Source organism: Osmerus eperlanus, chromosome 7, assembly GCF_963692335.1.
Source record: "Osmerus eperlanus chromosome 7, fOsmEpe2.1, whole genome shotgun sequence".
NCBI lineage: Eukaryota > Metazoa > Chordata > Actinopteri > Osmeriformes > Osmeridae > Osmerus > Osmerus eperlanus.
Window position 1 is genome coordinate 12,084,354 of NC_085024.1, and position 24,864 is coordinate 12,109,217.

The 24,864-nt window shown below is 46.7% G+C and overlaps 2 protein-coding genes across 4 annotated transcripts in view; one reads left to right on the forward strand and one right to left on the reverse strand.

Annotated features, from left to right (window-relative positions):
* The first annotated feature begins 10,044 nt into the window (after nt 1-10,044).
* Nucleotides 10,045-13,295, forward strand: LOC134023075 (uncharacterized). Its single transcript, XM_062464898.1, has 2 exons — nt 10,045-10,196; nt 11,761-13,295. The coding sequence occupies exon 2, from the start codon at nt 11,832-11,834 to the stop codon at nt 12,981-12,983; it is 1,152 nt and encodes a 383-aa protein (XP_062320882.1). The 5' UTR covers nt 10,045-10,196; nt 11,761-11,831; the 3' UTR covers nt 12,984-13,295.
* Nucleotides 13,296-14,161: 866 nt separating this feature from the next.
* The window catches only part of LOC134023074 (DENN domain-containing protein 4B-like), a 29,375-nt gene continuing 18,672 nt past the window's right edge, over nt 14,162-24,864 (reverse strand). Inside the window, exons 10-30 of one of the 3 annotated variants that reach the window (XM_062464896.1) lie at nt 23,786-23,961; nt 23,540-23,640; nt 23,085-23,300; nt 22,726-22,871; nt 22,112-22,248; nt 21,890-22,004; nt 21,099-21,305; nt 20,820-20,948; nt 20,339-20,483; nt 20,053-20,208; nt 19,701-19,947; nt 18,910-19,192; nt 18,646-18,750; nt 18,206-18,381; nt 17,918-18,074; nt 17,454-17,693; nt 16,960-17,056; nt 16,598-16,763; nt 16,277-16,335; nt 15,973-16,151; nt 14,162-15,928 (exon numbers count right to left, since the gene is read on the reverse strand). In XM_062464896.1, the coding sequence (XP_062320880.1) occupies nt 16,006-16,151; nt 16,277-16,335; nt 16,598-16,763; nt 16,960-17,056; nt 17,454-17,693; nt 17,918-18,074; nt 18,206-18,381; nt 18,646-18,750; nt 18,910-19,192; nt 19,701-19,947; nt 20,053-20,208; nt 20,339-20,483; nt 20,820-20,948; nt 21,099-21,305; nt 21,890-22,004; nt 22,112-22,248; nt 22,726-22,871; nt 23,085-23,300; nt 23,540-23,640; nt 23,786-23,961 (3,204 nt within the window). In that variant the 3' untranslated portion in view covers nt 14,162-15,928; nt 15,973-16,005. Of the gene's footprint in view, nt 16,152-16,276; nt 16,336-16,597; nt 16,764-16,959; nt 17,057-17,453; nt 17,694-17,917; nt 18,075-18,205; nt 18,382-18,645; nt 18,751-18,909; nt 19,193-19,700; nt 19,948-20,052; nt 20,209-20,338; nt 20,484-20,819; nt 20,949-21,098; nt 21,306-21,889; nt 22,005-22,111; nt 22,249-22,725; nt 22,872-23,084; nt 23,301-23,539; nt 23,641-23,785; nt 23,962-24,864 lie in introns of all 3 variants that reach the window. The other 2 variants (XM_062464897.1, XM_062464895.1) reach the window with 2 other exon arrangements.

Genomic DNA, 24,864 nt, shown 5'->3' on the forward strand with positions numbered 1-24,864 from the left:
GCTGTGCGACAGCAACCAGTTCCAGTTGTGGTTTTGTTTGTCTAATTAGCCTCCCCCTTCTTACTCGCTGAGCCTTCCCCCTTGAATCCTTCAATCTACACTATCTCACTTACAAACTCAATCTGAGGGGCCAATTATAGGCCATTCACTATTCACTTTCCTGCCTGACACTTTGCCAGGCGTTCCTCGTGAAGTATTTGATCTGTTCCAAACCAGGAACTATTCCAATACTAATCAGACCATATTATGTCGCCAGCAGCAACCATGAAAGTTCTCCCTCGTCTAGCTATACTTTCATTCCCCCAAATGATATTATTTATTTGGAGGCTCATGCAATGACAAGTGTTTTCCAGATATGTATACATACTGTACATGTACATCATGATTTGAGTCAGTGTGCTATTCTGGGCTGAGATGCATCAGATGAGGTAGAATGCACATTGCATGTTCAACATGGTCGATTTTCACACCCTCTCATGCCATGAAGCCAGGTGAGGACCTATGGACTTCTACACAAACACTCAATATTAGCTGTGTGACTGGAGCCGACAGAAAGCCAACCAACCTCCCTTATATTCTGCTAACTACAAGCTGAATACCCCTGTGTGGACCAGAGGATGAGAGACAGGCCTTGCTCTCCCAGCTACACCCCAGGACTGCAGCATCCTCTGGGGTAGATCACAGGCACCGAGACCCAGGGCCTCAAATCAAAAGCATAACCGTACTTCCAGGACCAAGACACACTGCCTAACACAGCACCCACTGGGACAATAGACCTTGGGCCTTTGTCAGTTCAATCGGCTTCCTCTTGACAGTGTTAAATCTCCACGGTTGGACATGGTGCCGTGCTTTGTGTGGGATCTAAAGAGGGAAGGAGTGGATTAAGGGATACCTGGAGCTAGTGAGGCTGTGGTGGCGCACAGAGAGTGAGATATCAGTCACAGGGACTAAGGATTAGATTAATGTCGGAACTGGTGGGTCGAAGCATGGGATTAGAGCTACCTGGGGACTTCCACACTGGGGCTGTGAGAGAGTGTGTGATGTAAGTGGAGAGCAGGGGAGTGAGTTAAGACTGAACAGTGAGTGAGCAGTCAGATGTCAAACAGTGCTGGCAGATATCTGAGGATTTAGACCTGTAAAGGGAGCAACAAAAGAACTCCCCGTTGGCTTGGTTTATTTAGTGCAATGTTTCGACAAGAGCATTATAGTGAAATGTTGCACTTTAGGGGGGGAAGCATGCATTAAATAGATATGAAAAGGGCACTTTAATAGTGAATGACATTGATAAATATCACTGGCTTAAATATTATTTTAGGTGTTAGGTGTTTGCATGAAGACATGGGTGTTGCTTAATAACAAACAGTCATTAAGTACAGGACAGAAGGGTAGATGTATCCCATATAAAGTGTTCTCTGTGCTTCCCAGTTTTATTCCACCCGGCACCTGCTTCAAAGCCCATCTATACCGCAGACCTCCTCCAGCCCCCTATGACCCCGGGTGTGATTGAGCGTTCAAGTTTAGGGATAAATTCGCCACCCATCTGTGTCCCAGTACTACGAAGAGGGAGTCTGGCCGGGGGGGTTGGCAGGAACACTGGAGACAGACATCACCCCCACCCTATTCTATCATCCCCCACACACTTTACATCCTGAAATCCCAAATCTCCACCCCACCCCCCCGACTTTGACCCCCAGCCCCTAAAAGGTCATGAGAGAGTTGGGTGAAGGGGGGACCAGGGCGGAGGACAGCTTGCGGTCGGCCACCGGTGCAAACCAACCCTCCCCCACCCCCAAAACCAACCAACACCCCTGAACCCCCAGACTTGCCTTTTTGTCTTCACCCCCCCTTGGCCGTGAACTTCATGGTTTCCATTGAGGGCGGTGGCGCTGCGAGGACTAAGCCCGTGGAAAGACTAAGAGTGGAAAGGGGGTTTGAGGGGTGAGACTGAAAAGGCAAACACTAGCAAATCCCTTCATTGGTTGCGTGCCGCGTTCTCCATATAACCTTTATGGGAGCGTGCAAGTTCGCATGTGTGGGGGGGGGGAGGCAAGGGGGGGGGTCAGATTCGGTCATTAGTGAGTAAAGACCTCATTGGCGAATGTGTCTCAGAATCCTTAACTGACTCGTCCTGTCCTATGTCATCCCCCAACCCTGGGAATCGTGACAACTGTGAAAGGGAGACGCCGATTCTGGAGTTTAGCCGATGCCTTGGCAATCTCCAGCATGTTGGTGTACATTACACCTCACATAAAGGCACTTTTACAGTGAATTCATATTTATGTCAAACGCACTAGTTAAACAGACAGGGTTCATGGAGCCTGATACTATGAACAATGCAAAGGGAAATAGGTTGTTCAGACAAATCTAAAAACCCTGGATACATGTCACCTGACTGTAGCTTTATCAGACCTGTGTGACAAGGGGCGTGATATGCCAGGTGACATTCGAAACATCTCAGAATCATTAGAACAGGCTTGACTTCCAAGCTCTCCAAGCAATTCAAAAAAGATGAAACAATATCAAATGTAATCTTACTTAGATCACTGATCTACTAAACAAATGAGTTAACTGTTTTTTTGTTTGCGTTAGTTGTCAGAATCTACTTGGACAGGGCCTACTGACTAAAGGGAAGAATGTATGGGAAACAAGGGTTGTATTGACTACTATATGGGGGTTTCAGTCAGAGTGCTCTGCTCAACTGGGATAGTTGAGGGGGGAGTTGTGGACTTGAAACCCAGTGGCACAGGGCTGAGCCCATTGTCCCGCTAATAGGAGTTAAACTCCCCCCTCCTCCTTCCTCCCTCCCCTCTGCCTCCACCAGCTCTGTGGCACGCTCTCTCTCTCTTACGGCCCTGCGATGGCTGCCAGTGGATCTTACACCACGCAGTTCCCAGCGCTATTGTCTAATGACCAGAGTCTTCATTATTAATTGGTCTCTGCCAATTTGGGGGACTGGTGTGTGCCCAAGACCCCATTTCCAATTTGGCTAATTAACTCTCACGCCTGCAAACACCTCCTTACACACCCATGGGTGTGTTTTGGGAGGGGCAAGGGGGCATGTCATTGGAATTAATGGCATGGGATGGCATTGGGACAAAGTAGGCAATATTGGCAAGAAACCAAATATATACTTAGATTGAAACTACATTAGCATAATGCAGGAAGAGTCTTGATTCATCATGTTACTAGCCCTGCAGCTATTACAAACCTAGGTTTTGAATGCACACTGGTGTATTTTCTGTCAATCAAATGGAAAATGGTTGGTGGTATTTTTGGATTGGGTCTGCATTTTGGTTTGTATCTTTTTGGTTTCTTGCAATGTTAACACATCAAAGTGAACGTGGTGGATGGGTAGCAGATTATGAACATTTAAATCATGTTAAGGCCTACTCTCTTATTGGTAACGTGGTTGAGTTGAGCAAACTATTCCCATTTACTATGAACATTTGGTTTTATATAAGGTTTAGTTCAGTTAGGAACTGAACTTTTGTTTTTCTTTGCAATAGATAACGTTGTCCTGGTGTATATTGCAAGTTATGAACCCAGACACAGTATATCCCAACTGTAATCCTATACACACAGTGTCTGCACCATGACGAGCAGTCTAATACACAGAGACATTAAGGTCTCCTCGGTCCTCACTCACAGCACTTTATATTGAATTTACTCAACACATACAGCAGGAGAAAACCTTCAATATACGTTTTCTTATGTTTCATAAAAATACAGACATGGATCTTACTGTAGATAATATGTTTCCACTTTAACCTTTCCTTCTGAGTCCATTGCGGTGAAGTTCAACCTTGTACACAAGAAGGCTGTCTCGTGTCATAGCCATTCATAACTACTGATGAATGGCATCACTGGAGCCTTAAAGCGGCAACTGAGGCATTTGAAGCCATAGCCAGCAATGATCTGTGGGAATCTTTGTCATCCCTTTTGGAATGGCAGCCAACACCCATCATGAGCCAAATTTGGTCCTATACTTGGTAAACAAGAACCCAGGGTGAGACCAGCTATATCAGGGAGGATATCAGTAGGTGGCTATGGGAGACTATGGCCTGTAACAAAAAAGGCTAAGGGAACTGGGCCATGCTTTCACCTCTGATGGCTGCATAAGGCCTTAGCTCTGATTCTTTCTCATTGTAGGTCTTTGGGATTAACACCCTGGGTCTGAGAGATGCTGTTAGGATTAAGAGAACACAGTCTGAGCAAGGGAAAAAGGAGAGGGTGTGTGTGTGTGTCTGTGTGTGTGTGTGTGAGGGAGAGATAATTGTGCTGAGGTCTGGTGGTGTCCAGGCAGCTGTGGGGGGGGATTACAGACGACACTCCAAACACACGAAAACACACACACCATCATCATTATCCCTAGCACCATCCACAATGAGGTCTTAATCAGGGGGTGTTGCACAGACAGAGAGGGTCTGTCTGGTGTATGTAAATGAGGGTGTGTGGGGGGTCAGGGTGGGGGTCAGCCATCGTCTGGCCCTTAGGGTTATCATGCACGGCTGTTTGACCGTGACCATGAGAGCTGTCTGGGCTTGAAGACAATGCAACTCGAATTCAAAGCAGCCTTGAATATCAAAAGTGACCATTATGTCCAAGGTTATGTCCAAGTTTAGGTAAAAAAAACTTTGAATTTATCTTTCAATTAACTAACTTTTGATGCAGTTGGGCTTTTTAGAATGGTGGGAAATGACACATTTGAGATAAAAGTTTGGGGAATAAAGCTTGGTTGATTGTCTGAGAATATCAACTTACAATTTAAAATGTTCCATTGCATTTAGTCAGCAGTCTTTGACTGCTATACTTTTTTACTGGACAGGTGTGTAAATGAAGAGTTTCACTGTTGAAAGTTGTAGCCACTATCTAATTAACATTTAAACATTGTGTTTAACTCGAGGTCCATGTAATAAATGATGCAATTAGAATTCCTTGTAAGGGGGAAGCTAGTAATTAGTCTAATGGTCCATTAGGTAAAAGATAAAACCTGGCCAGAAGCAAGCCAGAGAATCATAGAAAACGAAACTGTAGTCTTGAACGTCTTGGACCAGAACAAACTAGAAATCTAAAAAGGGCAACAGTTTATTGGAAATCTTTGTGTAAACTGGATAGCGTCCTTGCGTCGTAATCCACGCCTTTTATTCGTACCTTAGCCACCTAGGCTATATGTAGACCTAGCACCAACATTTTTATTTTTTATCTGGACTAAGCTGCCTATGTATTAGAAATATAAAGTAAATCCGCTCTCCCAAGGTCTCTGAAGGTCAAACGCTTTAAATGAAATAGTTGTAAATATCCTAATGGTTGAAAACATAGCCATTCGTCTTTACGCGCAGCTTAATGGAGCCATTGATTATCACTAATTATGCCATTCGTTTCCCGGGGTCAACAAATTACAACTCATATTGACAGTCACTAGACCACTGTTTTTAAGAGAAACAAACGTTCAGATATTTCGGTGGAAACAGCGACAAAACACACGTTTTACGCACTGAAATTGCAAGTGTGTACAAGGACACATGGCCACTCCGTACACCCAGGGCATGCTTCGGATAAAACAAAGTAAACATATCCAAACATATTTTGTGTTTCAATCTTCCCGTTATAGTATCACCGTACTATTATGACCGTAATAGGGTAATAGTCACTAACACATTCTAATTCGTTTGTTACTGAACAGTTACCTGCGCACCTCGATGAAGCCTATACTTGTTTAGCTTAAGTCTTCAAGGACCGTGAACTTGACTTTCCAAGGTGAAACTATCATACATTTACCGATATGTTTCGCGTTACCTGACACTTTCGGGTGAAATCATGAAGAGCTAAATTTTTCTTAAACGTTGTAGATTTAAATGGACCTTTCTATTGAATCTTATTTTCAACAACTATGCCTTTGCAGTCTATCGTTTTCATTGCTAGGATAATAGGCTACATAGTCTTACAAAAAATAAAACGCACTTAACTGTAATCATTGTCTCACATTAATGTCATTTACGAACAACTCTTAGACAAACGCAGCAGCATGACAGGTTACACGCATTTACATGTATATATCCCCTCTACGATAGTCTACAATATTTCATAACCATTTCAGAGTATATAGAATAATATTTACCTGTGCAGATGACCGCTAGTAGAAAAACCTGGAAATTCCGAGTCTTCATGGTTTGGAAGTAATCCTTTTTAAGTTTGAGGTCTCTATAACTGCAATCTTTACGGATATTGCTAAATAAAATTCGGCACGTTCATAAAGTCTAATATATCCACTGCTTCACAGTCTTTAAAACGATCTCATTTGAAGCGACATTTCTAACATCTCAAAAAAACATTCTTGCTTCTCAGTTTCCCTGTCCAGCGCGAACGGGCTGGCTTCTGGACTCGTTCAAGGCTACTGGGAGAATGTCCTCTTTGCTATTGTAGAAGGGCCCTCGCGGGGTACAGAGCCGTTTAGTTATGCATAAGGGTATTGTTGTCTTCACCCCAATCAATGAATGGACACTGATAAAACAGAATTGGCCGGCTGAGGCTGGTTAGTGTAAGGGAGCCAATGACAGGACGTAGGCCAGTCAAAAGGCGGGGTCCTTCTCGCACCTCAAAGGACCTATTGGGGATGCTGCATAAAAAGGGTAGCCTTCATACGGAATGGACTTGACCATGGAGAGATGAGCACCGATCTTGCTCTGTGTATGCCTACACAGACCGTTCTTGTCATTAGAGTTCATGTTCATTAGAGCCCAAAGTTATGATTGGACTACCTGTCAATGGAAAATCTGGTCAAAGCCCAAAACACCAGGCTTAATAAAATGATAATTCTCTAATGTTCACATTCTTTTGTTCTCTCTCTTTCTCACACACACAATAATGAAAACTTTTTTAATGAGATGGAATTCATTGCCATTTCTGGAGCAAAAGAGCAGTTTTTCTACCATAAGGCTCATTAGCACCATATCTATAAACATGTACATATGTGGTATTAACAGCCTCTCAAAATGTGGATGAATGAGAAAAAGTAGTGAATTGTTTCTGTGTAGAACCTTGAGGGCCTGGTCCATTCAAAGGGCCTTTTCACCCTATAGGCTACATCCAAACCCGTCTCATCATCTCAGCCTTGCGCGCCTCAAAGGAGATCTCAACTCCCTCCCGCACAATAAACCCCCAGTTTAGAAAGAAAACAAACATATTCAGCTACCACCACCCCGTCACTAGGCTCCTCATGTTCCTTATTTGGGCTTATAAAGGGAAGCTTCTTGATCGCCTGGCTGTTGGAATGCAGCGCGGCACACGGTGTGACCCAACAGCCAATTAACTGGCATCAGCGTACACGACGGGGTGCCCCCGGCACACAATACACCCCCCTTCTAGGCAGAGAACAACAGGGTGGGGAGCCATGTGGTTTTCATTAGGTGGTCCTCTGTGTTCAGGAGCCTCTATGAGGACATTCAAAAGAGATCTAATTAGAGCTGAGGTCCAGTAGAGTCTGGTTTGGACGTATAATGAGGAAGATATCAACATGCAAAGCAACAAGGGGCTGGAAGGAGAGCGAGAGTGAAATAGAGAGGCACACAGCCGAGGCTGGTGGACAGGGGGTGAAGATGCATGTCATCTCCTTGCTCAAAACACAAAAGGACTGCGTGTGCACACATGCGTACACATACACACCTAATGTGCTCATTAGCAAGGTCTTGGGTGATTGGGATCTGGGTTCTCACCGATGTTTCTCCAGTTTCATGGAAACTCTCATCGTCCATTCTGGGGAATGCATAACATTAATAAGACTCCTTTGGCTGTTTCTTGGAAACTGCCAAAGATGAGAGCTTTGTAAGGCTGGGTGTCAACCTGCCCCCACCTCTCATATGCTAAAATCTGGAGTTGCTCGACATTGTCTCAACTTGATGGCTCTCACACCCACTTGTGTAACTTTCTGTAGCATTGCTAGTCATATGTTGAGAAGTAAGGGTCAAGATTTGGTCTGATTGGTTGTTCTTGTGTATAAAAGAAATTGCCAAGCATTGTTCTGTGGATTCTTGATTTACTGAGACCTCCTCAGCTCTGGCTTGTCCTTGTACTCCTTCTCCTTCCTCACATGCTTTCTATCTCTAGTTTACAATAATCATGGTAGTGTAGGTAAGATTTAACCTTCATTTTGTAACATGTCTGCCTTGTTATTGATTTCATTCATTTGCAATGTTATTAAATGTTTATTTCATTTTAACCTGACTGTGACCATTCTTGCTCTGATTTAACCCATAGTCAAATAATTATAATTCTATTTGTATTGGCATTATGTTTATGTAAATACACTGTTCAGTTTCCCATCTTCCTTTAAACCATAGGGGAATTAGTTTAGGTTGTTTGGCCAATATTAAACCCCCTACAGCTTCGTGCCATGTGAAGGGGCAAAACTGAATACCACAGAAGAGAGGTCCTTCACCTAATTAGTTGGCCGACAAAGATAAACACATCTCTCCAGAATCTCTGGTAGGTTTCCGTTAATTCTACATTTCCATCTTTCCTATTATGTCAACAGCTCTGCATAACGCTCTTTGTTACTGTTGAAAATACATTTTACATTTACATTTATTCATTTAGCAGACGCTTTTATCCAAAGCGACTTCCAAGAGAGAGCTTTACAAAGTGCATAGGTCACTGATCATAACAACGAGATAGCCACAAAACATTGCGAGTAGCCAAAACATGAAGCACACATTGTGAACAACCAAAATAAGTGCCAAAGGGAAGAACCATAAGAGCATGTAGTTAAACAAGTTACAATTAAACAACATGAACTGCTATAAGTGCAAGTGTACCTGTGAAAAAAAACAAAAAAAACAAGCAACAATAATAAAACAATATATCACAGCGAGTACAAAAATTTAAGTCAGTTACCACTAACCACAAGAGCAACAAGTCTCTAAGCAAGAGTCATTGTGATCCTTGAGGAAACTAACATCGGGTCAAGCGAACCATTCCTAAGTACCGTTGTACTCCCGGAACAAGTGCGTCTTGAGCCTTTTCTTGAAGGTGGAGAGACAGTCAGTGTCTCTGATGGAAGTGGGGAGTTGATTCCACCACTGGGGGGCCAGACAGGAGAAGAGCTTGTGTTGGGACCGGGCGGTCTTGAGCGGTGGGACCACCAGGCGGTTGTCTGAAGAAGACCGTAGGTGACGGGTGGGGGTGTAGGGCTGCAGGAGAGACTTGATGTAGACGGGTGCAGTCCCGTTCACTGCTCGGAAGGTCAATACCAGGGTCTTGAATCTGATACGGGCCATGATAGGTAGCCAGTGGAGAGAGATGAGGAGCGGGGTAACATGGGAGCGTCTGGGTAGATTGTAGACCAGGCGGGCCGCTGCGTTCTGAATCCTCTGAAGAGGGCGGGTTGCACATGCTGGGAGACCAGCGAGCAGCGAGTTGCAATAGTCCAACTTGGAGAGGACAAGTGCTTGGACTAGCAGCTGGGTGGAGTGCTCAGACAGGTATCTCCTGATCTTCCGGATGTTGTAGAGGGTGAATCTACACGACCGGGAGACCGCAGCAATGTGGGCCGTGAGGGAGAGCTCGTCGTCCATGGTAACCCCAAGGTTCCTGGCAGAGGATGAAGGGGTCACCGTCGCAGATCCCAGGGTGATTGAGAGATCGTGGGAGATGGAGGGTTTAGCCGGGATGATGAGAAGTTCTGTTTTGGCGAGGTTCAGCTGGAGGTGGTGCTCGGTCATCCAGGCGGAGATGTCTGTGAGGCAGGCCTCAATCCTAGCTGAGATCCCCGGATCTGTCGGGGGGAACGACAGGTACAGCTGCGTGTCGTCAGCGTAGCAGTGGTAGGAGAAGCCATGGGAGGCTTAAATACTGTACAGCATCCATAAAACAATGTTCCATGTGTAGGAGTTACATTAATCTTGGCTAGTTATAGTACATAGCATTGCCCTTGGGTCCCTCACAAACAATGCAGGCTCCATTCTTAAAAGATAGATTGGGAATGAAGCGTCTAAGCCCATTTCTCCTTAATCTAGCCATTAAAGTGTTTTGTTCCAATCCCAGAGAGAAAGGGCCAAAGGACAAGAGGAGTAAATATATTGAGGGCTGGAATCCATGAGGGACAACCCTTATAACTAGAGATGCATCAAACCACGCTGAACCAAGGACCAGCAAGGTGCGGGAGAGCCTTATCAACATACTGTACACAATCTTTGAAAGAGGTAACCGACCCAACACACATACATGATACTCATATACCTTTTTATTTCTTCTATATACTTTTTATAACTCATTGCTTTCTTCTCTCCCTACCGTGGTTTATTACATTTTACATTTACATTTACATTTAGTCATTTAGCAGACGCTCTTATCCAGAGCGACTTACAGTAAGTACAGGGACATTCCCCCGGCAAGTAGGGTGAAGTGTCTTGCCCAAGGACACAGCGTCAGTTGGCATGACCGGGAATCGAACTGGCAACCTTCGGATTACTAGCCCGATTCCCTCACCGCTCAGCCACCTGACTCCCCCATTATTACGTACAAGATCCAGTTAAATTTGTTACTCAGTTCTACTGCCCTGCCCTCAGAAAGTCCAGATTTTGCTTTATTAACCATGATCCTTTGGAAGTGTGATCCAATTGGCTTTGAAAGATGAAGACTCAGCATGTAAACAATGGGTCAATAAAAGACAATATTAAAGTTTCAGTGGCCCCGGTACTTCAATCCCTTGGCCCCAGAGACCGATATGGCAAAGACTATAGCAGACTATACATTATAGTAGCAGGCCACCCACCACTAGAATCACAAACTGGATATAACTAACCAAGGAAATCAATGCCTGGTGTACGGTTGAAGCCCTCCCACCATCATTATAAATAACAAAGTTTAATAGAGTTGTCCACTACTGTTCAGTTCAACAGTGGAAACCACATGAGCCTGGAAGATCGACCAACACTTGGCAGCTTGTTGCCAGTCAAGCAGAGCATAATCCCATTAAACACATAACAGGCTTTGGGGTTTCACATGGCGACGACCACAGTGGCCAGATCTGAGCTGGCTGTACTCTCCTCCTCCTTCTCTACCTCACTTGGTGCAGCTTTTCACACTGTCGTCAGTTCAGGCTTGTTGAGCTTAATAGTATTACGGCCGGATTTGGGATTTGAAAGGGCCGGAAGATGGAGTTAGAGAGAGGGCAGGAAACGGGGGCCTGTTTAAGGCAGTCATGGAGGAAGGGTGGGGGATTGTAATGTAGAAATAAAAGACTAGAGGAAAGACCAAGAGATATTTTTGTTATCAATAAACAATGTCTCCAAACTCAGCTAAGTAGTTTGGCTGTTGTCAGAGCATTTGATCGCTCTAAGGCACCAGCTCTGGTACCAGTGTGGAAGTACCCACCACCACTATTGGTCATTTCCTACCCACTCACCCTCTATGACTGTCCCAACTAAATGTCTAAACTCTTTCTCTCCACTGTCCGAGGCAGAGATCTCTGACCTCATTCTCTCTCATCACCCCACCTCCTGTCCCCTTGATCCAGTCCCTTCTCCTCTCTTCCAAACCATCTCTCCCTCCATCATAACTTTTCTTCTGCATGTCCTTAACTCTTCTCTTACTTTCGGCACCTTCCCCTCTGCCTTCAAACAGGCCAGAGTTGTCCCTCTACTCAAAAAACCCTCCCTTAACCCTGCTGTCCTCCAGAACTACAGACCAGTATCACTGCTACCCTTCTTTTAAAAAACAATTGAACGCGCTGTATCTAACCAACTGTCAAACTTTCTCTCTCAGAACAATCTGCTTGACCCCAACCAATCAGGTTTCAAGACCACTCCACAGAAACTGCCTCCTGTCAGTCACCAATGCCCTCCAGTCTGCCAGAGCGGCTTCAAGGTCATCCGTCATCATTCTGCTGGACCTTTCTGCAGCGTTTGATACAGTTAACCATCAGATCCTGCTTGCTAGACTTGGGCATCACTGGCACTGCACTTCAGTGGATCTCATCCTACCTGTCGGGAAGATCCTACCAGGTCTCCTGGGGAGGCAAAGTGTCAGGCCCTCGCCAGCTCTCCACTGGTGTCCCACAGGGCTCCGTCCTTGGACCCCTCCTCTTCTCCCTGTACACCACCTCACTTGCACCAATCATCACCTCCCATGGCTTCTCCTACCACTGCTACGCTGACGACACGCAGCTGCACCTGTCGTTCCCCCCGACTGATCCGGGGATCTCAGCTAGGATTGAGGCCTGCCTCACAGACATCTCCGCCTGGATGAACAAGCACCACCTCCAGCTGAACCTCGCCAAAACAGAACTTCTCCTCATCCTGGCCAAACCCTCCATCTCCCACGATCTCTCAATCACCTTGGGATCTGCGACGGTGACCCCTTCATCCTCTGCCAGGAACCTCGGGGTTACCATGGATGACAAGCTCTCCCTCACTGCCCACATTGCTGCAGTCTCCCGGTCGTGTAGATTCACCCTCTTCAACATCCGGAAAATCAGGAGATACCTGTCTGAGCATTCCACCCAGCTGCTAATCCAAGCACTTGTGTCTCCAAGTTGGACTACTGCAACTCGCCGGTCTCCCAGCATGCGCAACCCGCCCTCTCCAGAAGATTCAGAACGCAGCAGCCCACCTGGTCTTCAATCTACCCAGACGCTCCCATGTTACCCCGCTCCTCATCTCCCTCCACTGGCTTCCCATCATGGCCCGTATCAGATTCAAGACCCTGGTAGTGACCTTCCGAGCGGCTACATCAAGTCTCTCCTCCAGCCTTACACCCCCACCCGCCACCTACGGTTTTCTTCTGACAACCGTCTGGTGGTCCTACCTCTCAAGAGCGCCCACTCCCAACCCAAGCTCTTCTCCTGTCTGGCCCCCCAATGGTGGAATCACCTCCCCACCTCCATCACAGACACTGACCGTCTCCCCACATTCAAGAAAAGGCTTAAGACACACTTGTTCAGGGAGTACAACGGTACTCCCGGAACAAGTGACACTGACTCTTATTGAGGGACTTGTTGCTCGTTGGTTAGTTTGATTTTGAATTAGTTTGAGTTTGAACTGATTTAACTTCTTGTACTTGCTGTGAACTATGTTATTGTTGCTTGCTTTTTCTACAGGTACACTCAGGTTGCACTTTTTTGAGGTTCATGTTGTTTAATTGTAACTTGTGTACTTGTGTAACTTGTACTCAGATGGCTGAGCGGTTAGGGAGTCAGGCTATTAATGAGAAGGTTGTTGGTTCAATTCCCAGCCGTGCAAAAATGAAGTTGTGTCCTTGGGCAAGGCACCCCACCCTACTTGCCTCTGGGAGAATGTCTCTGTACTTACTGTAAGTCGCTCTGGATAAGAGCGTCTGCTAAATGACTAAATGTAATGCAAATGTAAGTCACATAAAACAAACTGATTTCTGCGTAGTCTGTATTTTTTTTATTTTCATTAAAAAACATTTACAATTCACAGCCATATAAATTACAACAGCAAACACAAATCTTAAATAGACTTCTCATAATTTCTTCGTTCATTCAACCAGGACAAGTAAACAACAGTATAAATGGTAATTTCCCTTATATTTGCAGTCCGGTGCATTGAATACAGTGGCCTTATAAGTGAAAATGCCTATGAGTGGAAACTCATCCTCCTTTCTTCAGCTTAACTTCCTTATTCTCTTTTTGAGTAAAGTAACATTACTAGATTAATGGATCCATAATAATTCCTAAGAATTAGTTGCCTGCTGTTCTGACTTGATTGCAGTAGTCATTACTGCCCTCTGCTGGTCAAGACCGCTTACAGCGAGCATCAGTCAGTACTTCACTGGTACACAAGATAACCCGTGTTGTGTCAGTACAAACTGCCCTCGTACAAATCTTGTAAAAATCATCCCAAATGTACAGCTGAACAAGTAGAAGTATGTATGAGTAAACAGTAGAATCAGTGCCATTTTCAATGTTCAACCTCAGTTTAAGACTAAGCAATATGAGCGCCGTTGCAATTTCCCAACTAGTTACCTCACAATGCTGCTGGAAGCCAGGGAAACTAGCAAGTCTATACAGGAAGGGAGAAAAACTGGAACACAAGGCATTCTCTCTTGATGCTCCGCTAAAACAACTCTGCTAATAAAACAAGTTACAGGTCTGATGAGAAAGCTGGCATTACAGTGTAGCGTTGTAGAAGATAGAAATAATATGAAAATCCTATATTCTTTTATTTTGCACTTGAGAGAACTTTTGAATACACAAGGCTGAACCACAAATAAAGGGTCAACATTTCAGGAGAAAGGCCTCACGGGTACATGAAGACAGCAACCTGGCAGGTGGAGAATCCAAAGGGAACAAAACACCTCTAAAAAGTCAATCTTTTAATATTTAGCTGATTGTGATTTGTGGATTTATTAACTTGTGTGGTTTTGTGAGAGACAGTGATGGAAAGCAATTTAAAAGTCTTTCACAGTTATGCTGGGCCCTAAACATCAAATCTGACCCTGTGAACAAACGAGTCAAGGAAAAAAGAAATCACTCAAAAATATGCGAAATGAGGTAAATATGAGCAAAATCAGGGAAGAAACACACATCATACATGTCATTGTCACGTCATACATACCACCTTTTCGCTCCTAGTTTTTATATTTATTATTACATCAGTCGCTTTCAAAAGTTCATCAGCCTCTGACTGAGCAAGTCTGACACAAAGTTGAGTCAATCACGCCACAAATCTTTAACAAGGAGTTTTAAAAACAAAACAATAAATCCTTTGCGTGTCAAAAATAATTCCTGTTTGTGATGCATGGGTGTCGGGAAAAATGCCTTTCACTCTGTCTGGTTCCTTCCCTGCGCACAGCTGACTCAACCAACGTCTGTCCAGCACATCATTGCTTGTCAAAAGTTGACGAGTCTTTAGGATCTTTTTGTTGTAAATTCCCTCCAAAAAAGGGACTGCATTACTCTTTTCCACCCAGCAGAGAGACAGGCGACCAGGTAGGGGTTCTGACTGCCCCACAACAGGAGCAACATCTGTGGTCGAAAGTCCTCATCCCTGTCAGTCATCCCTCCACAGTTCAGGCCATTCCAAACTGGTCGTGTCCTTCCTGTTGACGTCATCCGTATTTGTAATTTTTTAAAGACATTGACCTCCGTTAGGCTCCTTCACTTTGAAGTTTCCCCGCTCAAAGTCAACATATTTACCCCGAAAGAAGCTTCCAATCGAAGTCGCGCTGCTCAAGTCTCATCTGAGACCAACTTCACCAAGGCCCAGTTGATATAATGAATTACAGTCGAGGGCAACTAAAACATGGAGTAACATAGGTGTTTTTGTCCTCAAATTCCCAGGTTTTCACTATTGTGAACTAAAAGTGCTAGAAGTCTGTTTACGACGCTATGGATCTTTTTCAGTGTGCAGTTCACAACCAAACTTCAACCACAGCCCGATTGCACTTCAGATCTCCCAAGTGCCCACTTGATATTGGCTCCCACCAGTAGGAAACATCCTGCTTGAAAGCAAGGCGGCGCAGATTATAGAACGGTCAGTAATATGCATAGACGGCAGTTAAGCATCAGGGCCTTGTTAGGATTAGGGGTTGGGCTGTATGAAATGTGTTTAGTTTGACCTACAGTATATGACCTTTGTGGCTGAGAGCGAGGCTTCAAGAGACTGTTGATGCGCCAATCAAAGTCAAGAGCGGGATAGTATAGATATTCATAGACTTCTGAACGCCCAGGGTTCACACAAACAAGGCCCAGTGAGGTGTGTGAGTGAAGACTGGAAGCCAGTCTGCACAGGGGGCAGCAGAGAGTTCACAGATGGAAGGAACGAACGAAGGCAGTTGGATTTGGATTCTGAAGCTAGCGAGCGCCTCTCCGTCCTCCTCTACCCTGCTCCTCTTGAGGGCCGGGCAGCGGTGCTCCAGTGAGTTCGAGTCAGCAGCATCTGATAGGTGGGGGATGCAGGTCTGGGTGGAGGTCTGCAGGCTGCAGGGAGTGGGCAGGTGCAAGTCTGGGTGGAGGTCTCCAGGCTGGAAGGAGGCGAGGTGGGTACATCAACACTCAAGGGGGAGGAGGAAGCTCCGTCGGCAGTCCACGGCCTTGGGGCTCGGCGGCTGGGCCCGCTTCCGCCGGAGCTCATCACGGCCCAGGGTGCCGCTGAGCCGCGAGTATGCCGCCTTGTACTTCTTATCAAACGCAGCTGGCGGACAAAGAGGAGAGGAGAGATGGAGAAAACAGGAGACGTGAGGAAAAAAAGTGATGTGATATGATGCGACAAGGACTTTGTAAACGTAAAGAAAACTTCCATCTCGGCGTGTCACCTACCCACGTGGTCTTTGCCCATAGCAGCTAGTGTGAGAAAAAGCATCTCCCTGTAGAGACTCCTAAAACAGACAGATTACATACAGACTTAACCATTTGTTCATCCTCCAAGAGTAGTTTATTATTATTTAAAAAAAAACTTTTGAGGACATTTAGCTTTATTTGGACGAAGAGTGGTGAAGTGACAGGAAATGTAGGGGAGAGAGAGAAGGGAAGAAATGCAGAAAATGACCCGGGCGAATTGTGTGTGTGTTGTGTGTGTGTACACACACACACACATATGAAGGAGGCTCAGATGACTCAGAGGCCATTTCCACCGCTCACCTCTGTATCCTGGGCGTGCCCGGTTGCTTGCTGATGGTCTCCAGGAAGAGGGTGACAGCCTTGTGCACCTCGTTCATGCCGACCCAGCGCAGCACTTCCTCCAGGAAGCTCAGGGTGAAGGGGTGGTTGTGCTTCCTCCAAGCATGGCTCCGCATTGGCACGCCACCTGGGGGTGGAGAGGGATGATGGGAGGAGAGAAGGAAGGGATGAATAGATACAGTGCAGGGAGAAGGATAGGACGGGGGGAGGGGAGCGTGGGGTGATAGAAGAGGAGAGAGAGAGGGGGAACATCACAAAAATGACACAACCCAGAGAGTCTTTCGACAGATGCTGTGTCTGACAGGAGGGCTGCGTTGTCTTACTGTGTATTCTCCAGAGGATGTAGAGGGGGGGCCAGTGGTCCGTGTCTGGGACCAGGGTGTCCCAGAGGAGCCTCACCCTCACAGCAGAGTTCTCCGACTGAGTTACGCAGACACAAGAATTGAAATGAAGCAAAAATGAAACAGGATCTTAATAGTACATGATACACTGTAGTACGTGATATCTGAGTGGGGCGCTACTCTGTCAGTGCAACTTCCGACATGGCTCTTTATTTTGTGTGTGTGCGTGTGTGTGTGTGTGTGTGTGGGGGGGGGTTGTGTGCATTTCTAAATGTATTTAAATGAGCATGAATGCTTTATTGTTGAGACTTATCGAAGGAAAACCTTTTTTTTTACTTTACAGTCTGTCACAGTATCTGGTATCTCATGTATTAAAAACAAGTTAATCAATCAAAAATATGCAAGTACTAGCCTACATGTCAGAGCTAGAAGTCAAAGATCGCATCAGAATATATATCTTTTTCCACTAGTCCCACCTGCGTGAGCTGGTTGGCCAATGGCGAGGTTCGGACCAGCTGGAGGAGGTTGCTGGGCAGACCCAGGCGCTGGAAGTACCAGACCAGGTTCCAGAAGATGATGGAGTGGCTGTCCAGGAGCAGGGCCTGGGCCAGAACCGACTCGCCCTCGTTCTCCAGCAGGCTCTCCAGCTCCTTCCTCAGCACCAGGGGGCTCAGGTAGGCCACCGTCACCTGGGGGGCGCCCCCTATTGAAGAACCCTGAAGAAACCACGAAGGAACCCAGTCAGATGTTCCTTCTCAAATGTATTCAGATCCTTCTCAACTATAAAATGTACTCGTAACACAAATAAAACCTATATAAAAAACGAACTCCACACACTGTCCAGTACAACTCTGTCCAGTACAACCCTGTCCAGTACAACCCTGTCCAGTGCAACCCTGTACACAGTGATCCCAGAACATCAGGATGGGCAGACAGTTACCATGGTGGTGCTGCTGCATTCTGAGTAGCTGCTGGTCTCCGAGCTGGAGTCGTCGTTCACGCCGTTGTGGAGGAGGCGCAGGGAGGCCTCCGGGTCGCTAGGGGGCCGCATGGCTCCGCCCACCTCGTCCTCGGTGTTCCAGTTGCCGCGCTCCAGGCTGGAACAGTGACAGCACAGCCAAGGGGAAGGGGAGTGGGTAGGCGTGAGGCGTATTTGGATTTGTTAGAAGAGTGGGCGAAGAGAGGGAGAGGGGGCGGGGTGGGGGTGGGAGAAGACGGAGGGCCACACCTGTTGACAGGCCCCAGGTCGCAGATCTCGGCGTTGAGCAGAGGGACGAAGGTGGACAGGCAGAAGGGACAGCTGGAGTTCAGGTTGGAGTCGTCGGACGTCCAGCCGGCCATGATCTCCTCGTCGTACACCAGGCAGTCGCAGCTTCGACACAGGGAGCAGCTGGACATCAACACCTGAGCAGGGAGGGACGGGGTAAGGTCATGACCTGAATGTAACGCCACGTTGGCATCACCTGGAGTCTAACACCATTTCAGCGGGGTCAAAATACCATTGAATTTGGATAGAGACTAAATAGAACTACTACAAGCCCTATATGTATTTACATCTATATTTAAATAGTAGTACTACCATAAATACTCTTTATAACAATAAAATATAATGCACAAAAACAGAAAAATACTGAGATTCTTGGCATGCTGTAGTGTTGGTGGTTTCACCTCCAGGCCTGCCCCCTCCTGGTTGGCGTCCCAGGACTTGCGTAGAGGAAAGGCCAAACTGGCAGTGTCAGCCAGGTCCACGTCACTCCCCACTGACAGAGAGCTCTGCAGGACCGGAGAGGCGGTGGGACAAGAAGAAACGGTAAGAGATGTCCGCTACAAGAACAACTAGCCTTTACACACAACTTCCTGGGAGCAAAGTTCTTTTCAATACATTTGCATAACCCAAAACAATGAAACAGTCCCGTCGCCCCACACACACACCTCTGAGGTAGCATTGTACAGCCTCTCCTTTGCCTTCAACAGGGTCTCGGCCACCTGGGCCTTGCGGGACTGCCTCTGCTCGGATATCCTGCGCACCCCAGGCCCCCCTGCCCCGGGCCTCCGGTCGTCCACACTGGCAGCCCGTCGGACAGACGTCCGGTGGCGCGTGGGCGTGAGCAGCTGCTGCAGCTTCCCGGCCAGGCCGCCGCGGCTGGGAGACAACACGTGGTTGTAGTTCTCGTCAACCACCTTCTTGCTGGCCGTGTCTCGGGGCCCCGGGGGCCTGTGGGAGCACACACACACGACAGGGGGGCATGTTTCAGGGGGCTGCTGGCACAAAGACTACTGAACACTTGTATTCACAATTGATTTGAAGATTATATTAGAATTTCATGTTTGGTGTATTGCTTAATATCATTATTCATCAACTATATATATATACAAGTATATATATTGTGGCAGACGGCAGGGAGAGGTGAGGGCAGCCCGTGCGATCCCCCCCCGAGCCATGTAGGGACTTCCTGCAGCAACGAGACAGGCTGTGTCTCGTTGAGCGGTTAATTGATGCGTGGTGGCTGATAAAAATGTATATGACCAGAAACGTGGTTGTATGGGAAGGATTAAAGATACAACTACATTGACATTGGACAGTGTGTGCCGGTTTATTACTAAGCTTGATGGTGTGGAAACCCCACACCCCCTCAACCTGCTACAATATATATATATATATATATATATATATATATTTTTTATGGTCATTTATCATCTCCCCTAATCTTTCCCCCTCTTACCGGCCGTCTCTCTCTCCAGGCTGGCACCTGCAGTCAGGCTCAGGGTCGGCCGTCTCGTCACACTCCTTGTAGAAGTTGGAGAGGCACACCTGGCTGCGCCGCACCAGGACTCCACCAGGGGGCAGGGGAGGAGGGGTGGAGCAGTCCCTTGGCCCCACGGGGGGCTTACGGGACGAGGCGGTGCTCGAGCCGTTAGTCCCTGTGTTCCGTAGCACGGCCTTCTTCGATAGCTTCAGAGTGGATTTTTCTGGAAGAGAAAATTGCGTTTTTTTTATGTGATGATTAAAGAATGGGGAACTTGCTGCTTCTTGAGTAATTTTGTTTTTCTCTCCAAAATGTTTCAATCACTTACTGTCTGTGGAGGCTCTCATGCTGTTCAGGCTGTTGCTCTTTACCATAGAACCACTCAGGGATTCGTGGCTGGAGCTCTCACTCAGGCCACTCCAGCTGGACTGACGAATCAGGCTGGAGTGGGGGCGGGGCTGCTGTTGACTGTTCATCACTAAGTCTAATTAGAAAGACGCAAAAGTATATGCATAAAAACCTAGCATTTTTTTAACTACAACTGTTCCAGAAAAGCTATACATTTTAACGATAATTGTAAAAAATATATTTTTGAATCCCATCCAAGTCCTGACCTGAGCGTGAGCCAACCGAATCACTCTTCTGCCGCTGTCTGATTGGCCGTCGGAACTGTGCCACGGCCATTAAGACGTTGCGTAACTTTGCCCAGAGCAGACGGCCGCCCTGATTGGTGGAGGGCCACTTGCTCTCCAGCACGGCCTTGGGGGAGAAGGCGGAGCCAGAGGAGAGACGGTCAGCAGCGACCAAACATAACACTAACCACTAAACTAATTTTATTCATTTAGCAGACCATTAAAAAAAACTGACACACAAAGGGAGCATATCAAAACGTACAGCAGAAGATAAAGGATCTGAAGTTTCAGGAAAGTACAGTATTCAAGGAACTGTACTTACAGTCCTTACTTACTGTACTGTACAGTCTGTATTTACTATTTTTGCTACACTGCAAAGTAAAAGCCCATGACCTGGCAGCACATGCAATGAACAACAAGCAGCCTCTTTCCGATTGAATCCCAGAGAACAGTCAAGTCTCACTTTGTTGTAGTAGCCATAGGTGATGGTGTTCGGTGTGATGCCAGCTTTCTTCATCTCCAGGAGGACTCTCACAGCCAGGATGGGCTGGCCATACTGACCACACAGCTGCATCAGGATCCTGTAACACACCTGAGGAGACACACAAAAGGGAAATGTTGTTGTCAATGACCAATACATTCATTACCACTGGTGTGACCTTAGTGGCATTTCTAGGCATGACCATGCGTGAGAGTGCTGGTGGAGGTCTGGTTTTGGTGGGTTAGCGTGACGGTGTCTCACCTCGTCCGGTAGCACCACCTTCCTGGTCTCCATGTGTTTGAGCACCTCATAGGCCGTGTGGAGGGCGCGCACCTTGGCGCTCTCCGCCCGCACGAAGGTGGGCAGGTAGATGAACCACAGGCCGTAGCAGTGGCCCAGCAGGCATTTGGACCACATGTCTGGCACGGCCGAATACTTCTGAGCCCGCTTCTGGGCCAGCTTGATCTCCTGAACGGGGAGGGGAGATCGTCTTTACTTTGCTTTCGTCACTACTGAGGGCAAGCTCGCCAGCAAATGTTACTCATTTGCAAGTTGTTATCAAAACATAACGGAAGCTTCATAAAAATGGGCTAAATTGTTTATGTAGAAATTAAAGCACGTTTGGTTATTTGGTTAATGTGGTTATTTTAAACAGTATGTATCTGTGTCCTTTAGTCTTGCAGCCCTTCCAAAATAAAATGTCTCCTAGCCGAGCAGTCATGGGGTGCTCACCCAAAATACAGACACTATGCCTGTGGGCTTTGAATATTACATGAATGATAAAATATTGATATTCATTCAAATTAGAAGGGCACAAAGAGATTGTGAGACAAATTCTTTACTCCCTGTTCTCAATTCAGGGAAAGTGGCTTTAGCCAAGTCTTAAAAACCTTAAATCAAGACTTGTTTTCTGTGTCCATTTCAATAAAGCCTTTAATAAGAAAAACCAATCGATTAAAAAGAGCAAAGGCCCTATATTCATAATACACAACATTTCCATGTTGGTAGGCGTGATGCTGTTGGCCAGTGGGTGTCGGGTAGTGGGGGTGTACCTGTTTGGTGCGTCGGGGGGCAGGGCTGCTGGGGGCGCTGCCCTTGGCTGGAACGCGGAGCTGGTCGTGGGGCCGGTCGAACAGCTCCGGCCTCAGAGGAGGGAAGGTCTCGTAGCTGCAACAACACAGTGGAGGCCCAGTCAGGAGACACGCCCATGTGTCGGCTGGGTGGAATTTGCCGCGTAGGTGTCCAGCGGATATTCGGTGTGTGTGTGTGTGTACCTGTAGAGAGCAGGAGGTTCCGAGCCGTCTGGTTCTTGGGGCTCCTCTGGAGGCATGATGAAGACTGTGTGTTCTCCGCTGTGCGTCTCGTCCAGGTCTATGAGTCGGACCTCCTCGGGCTTCTCCACGTCTACCTGCTTACACACAGACACACACACACACAAACGGTAGCATACACCACAAACAAACAGTTGACACACACACAAACAGTATGAAATTCTGATATTGACATACATGACACATTTATGATGAATGTATATCCGTGATCAATTCAAATACAAAATAGACCTCTGAGGGAATCCATTTGGGATACACGATTCTACCACGACATTACGTAGCGATGACAATTACATTTACATTTGGTCATTTAGCAGACGCTCTTATCCAGAGCGACTTACAGTAAGTACAGGGACATTCCCCCCGAGGCAAGTAGGGTGAAGTGCCTTGCCCAAGGACACAACGTCATTTGGCACAGCCGGGAATCGAACCAACAACCTTCTGATTAATAGCCCGACTCCCTAACCGCTCAGCCATCTGACCCCCCCCCCCCCAATGAAGGAACAAAGAAAGCAAAGACACATTGTGCGACACGTGCACAATCACTTCAGACAGACCTTTTGGACACACTCGTCGAAGAACTCCAGACAGGCGTGCCGGTCGCTGACGAAGGAGCACTCCTCGATGAACTGTGAGAACATCTGGGTCCTGGTCAGCTGGATGTAGAACTTCTGGTGGGTGCGCTCACGGGACTTCAGAAACCCTAGACCAGGAGAAGGTTACGATTTAGACGCCTGCTGAGGAAAGGCAGGACATCAGTGTTCCTTCCCTAAAAATGGGAGAATCTGGAGGTCTGTATCTATTTGACCATGGGAGTAGCAACTATGCACATGGGGTGCTCATGCCCAGTACAGACACACACACACACCCGTAGACCCCCACCCCCCTGTAACCTCCCCCGTCCCCCAACACGGACCCTGCAGGTTGAAGAGCGAGCTGCAGTCGGTGGTCCTGTCCGAGGGAGCCTGGGTGATGGGCAGCAGGTAGGTGCGGTAGCCCTTCAGCAGGGAGCTCATGAAGCGCAGGAAGGCCTCCTGGATCTCCAGCTCCAGCTGCTTCTGACGGCCGTAGATCAGGTCGTAGTCCGTCAGCAGGTACTCCAGAGTGGCCTCCTCCTGGCCCGGGGTGCAGACTGGGGGGGGGGGGGGGGAAGGAGAGGGAGAGATGAAACCCAGAAGACGAAGACCATGTTACAAACTATGAATTATTCAACTGAATATTTGAAACAAATGGTTCCATTATGCATGAGAAATTATCCCTTACATTTGTTCTGAAGCCACAGATTGGAAAATTGGAAGCGCACCAGATAGAAACAACAAAGAATATTATCAACAGAAGGGAAGAGCTGTGAAAAGTTGTGTCTGTGCTCACTTTTCTCCAGGGTCTTGTGCAAGTTGGTGAGAGAGTTGAACAGAATTTTGCCATGCTTCCTAGGCAGCGATCGCCATGACAGCGGCTTCTTGTCCTCTGTCCTGTGAAAGGAGAGAAGAAAAAAAAACTATAAATAATCCTGACGCTGTAATTAAGCTTAACATGTTATCGCAGCAACACTGGACGGTTTCACACCCTATTTGAGGAATGCAAGGGCCTCACCGGGTGCGCTTTGAGAATACTCACTGAAATATCGTGTTGGTGTCCAGGTCGACGCACACCACGTCGGCTGGGGGGTCGTAGAGGTCGAAGTAGCTGGAGTGAACGCCCACGATGAAGGGCATGGGGGCGTTGAGCACGTCCGCCAGCCGCAGCGGGCACAGGGGGATGTACGGGCACTGCCAGCGCAGGGGGAACGTCATCTGGAGGAGAGAGAGACCAGGGGGACGTTAACATCCTTTTTGTTCAAAGGACTTTAAGTTTCATATCTTAAGTTTGTATTTTTATACATTTGATTTATCAGAAACTGCATTAACATATTATTTTTGTGAGGAAATAATAACAGGAGTCAGATGGCTGAGCAGTTAGGGAATCGGGCTATTAATCAGAAGGTTGCTGGTTCGATTCCTGGCCATGTCAAATGACGTTGTGTCCTTGGGAAGGCACTTAACTCTACTTGCCTCGAGGAATGTCCCTGTACTTAGTCGCTCTGGATAAAAACTTCTGCTAAAAGTGACAAAATGTAAACTACAAATAACTACTATTAGGGAAATCAGTTTGTTTTATTACGCGTTTCTGGATTTGTAAAATATTTTTTTATATCGGCCGATATCGGAATATCGGATTTTTAAATCACCAAATATTTGTATCGGTATCGGCCTTAAAAATATTTTATCGGTCAGGCTCTAGTTAACACACGTCCCTCCAGCAGAACTACAGTTAGGTCCATAAATATTTGGACATTGACACAATTTTCATCATTTTGGCTCTGTATACCACCACAATGGATTTGAAATGAAACAATCAAAATGTGCTTTAAGTGCAGACTTTCAGCTTTAATTTCAGGGTATTTACATCCAAATCAGGTGAACGGTGTAGGAATTACAATACATTTTATATGTGGCCCCCCCCTTTTTAAGGGACCAAAAGTAATTGGACAATTGGCTGCTCAGCTGTTCCATGGCCAGGTGTATGTTATTCCCTCATGGGAGTTCGTTATTTCATTGACAAGGAGCAGATAAAAGGTCTAGAGTTCATTTCAAGTATGGTATTTGTGTTTGGAATCTGTTGCTGTCAACTCTCAATATGAAGTCCAAAGAGCTGTC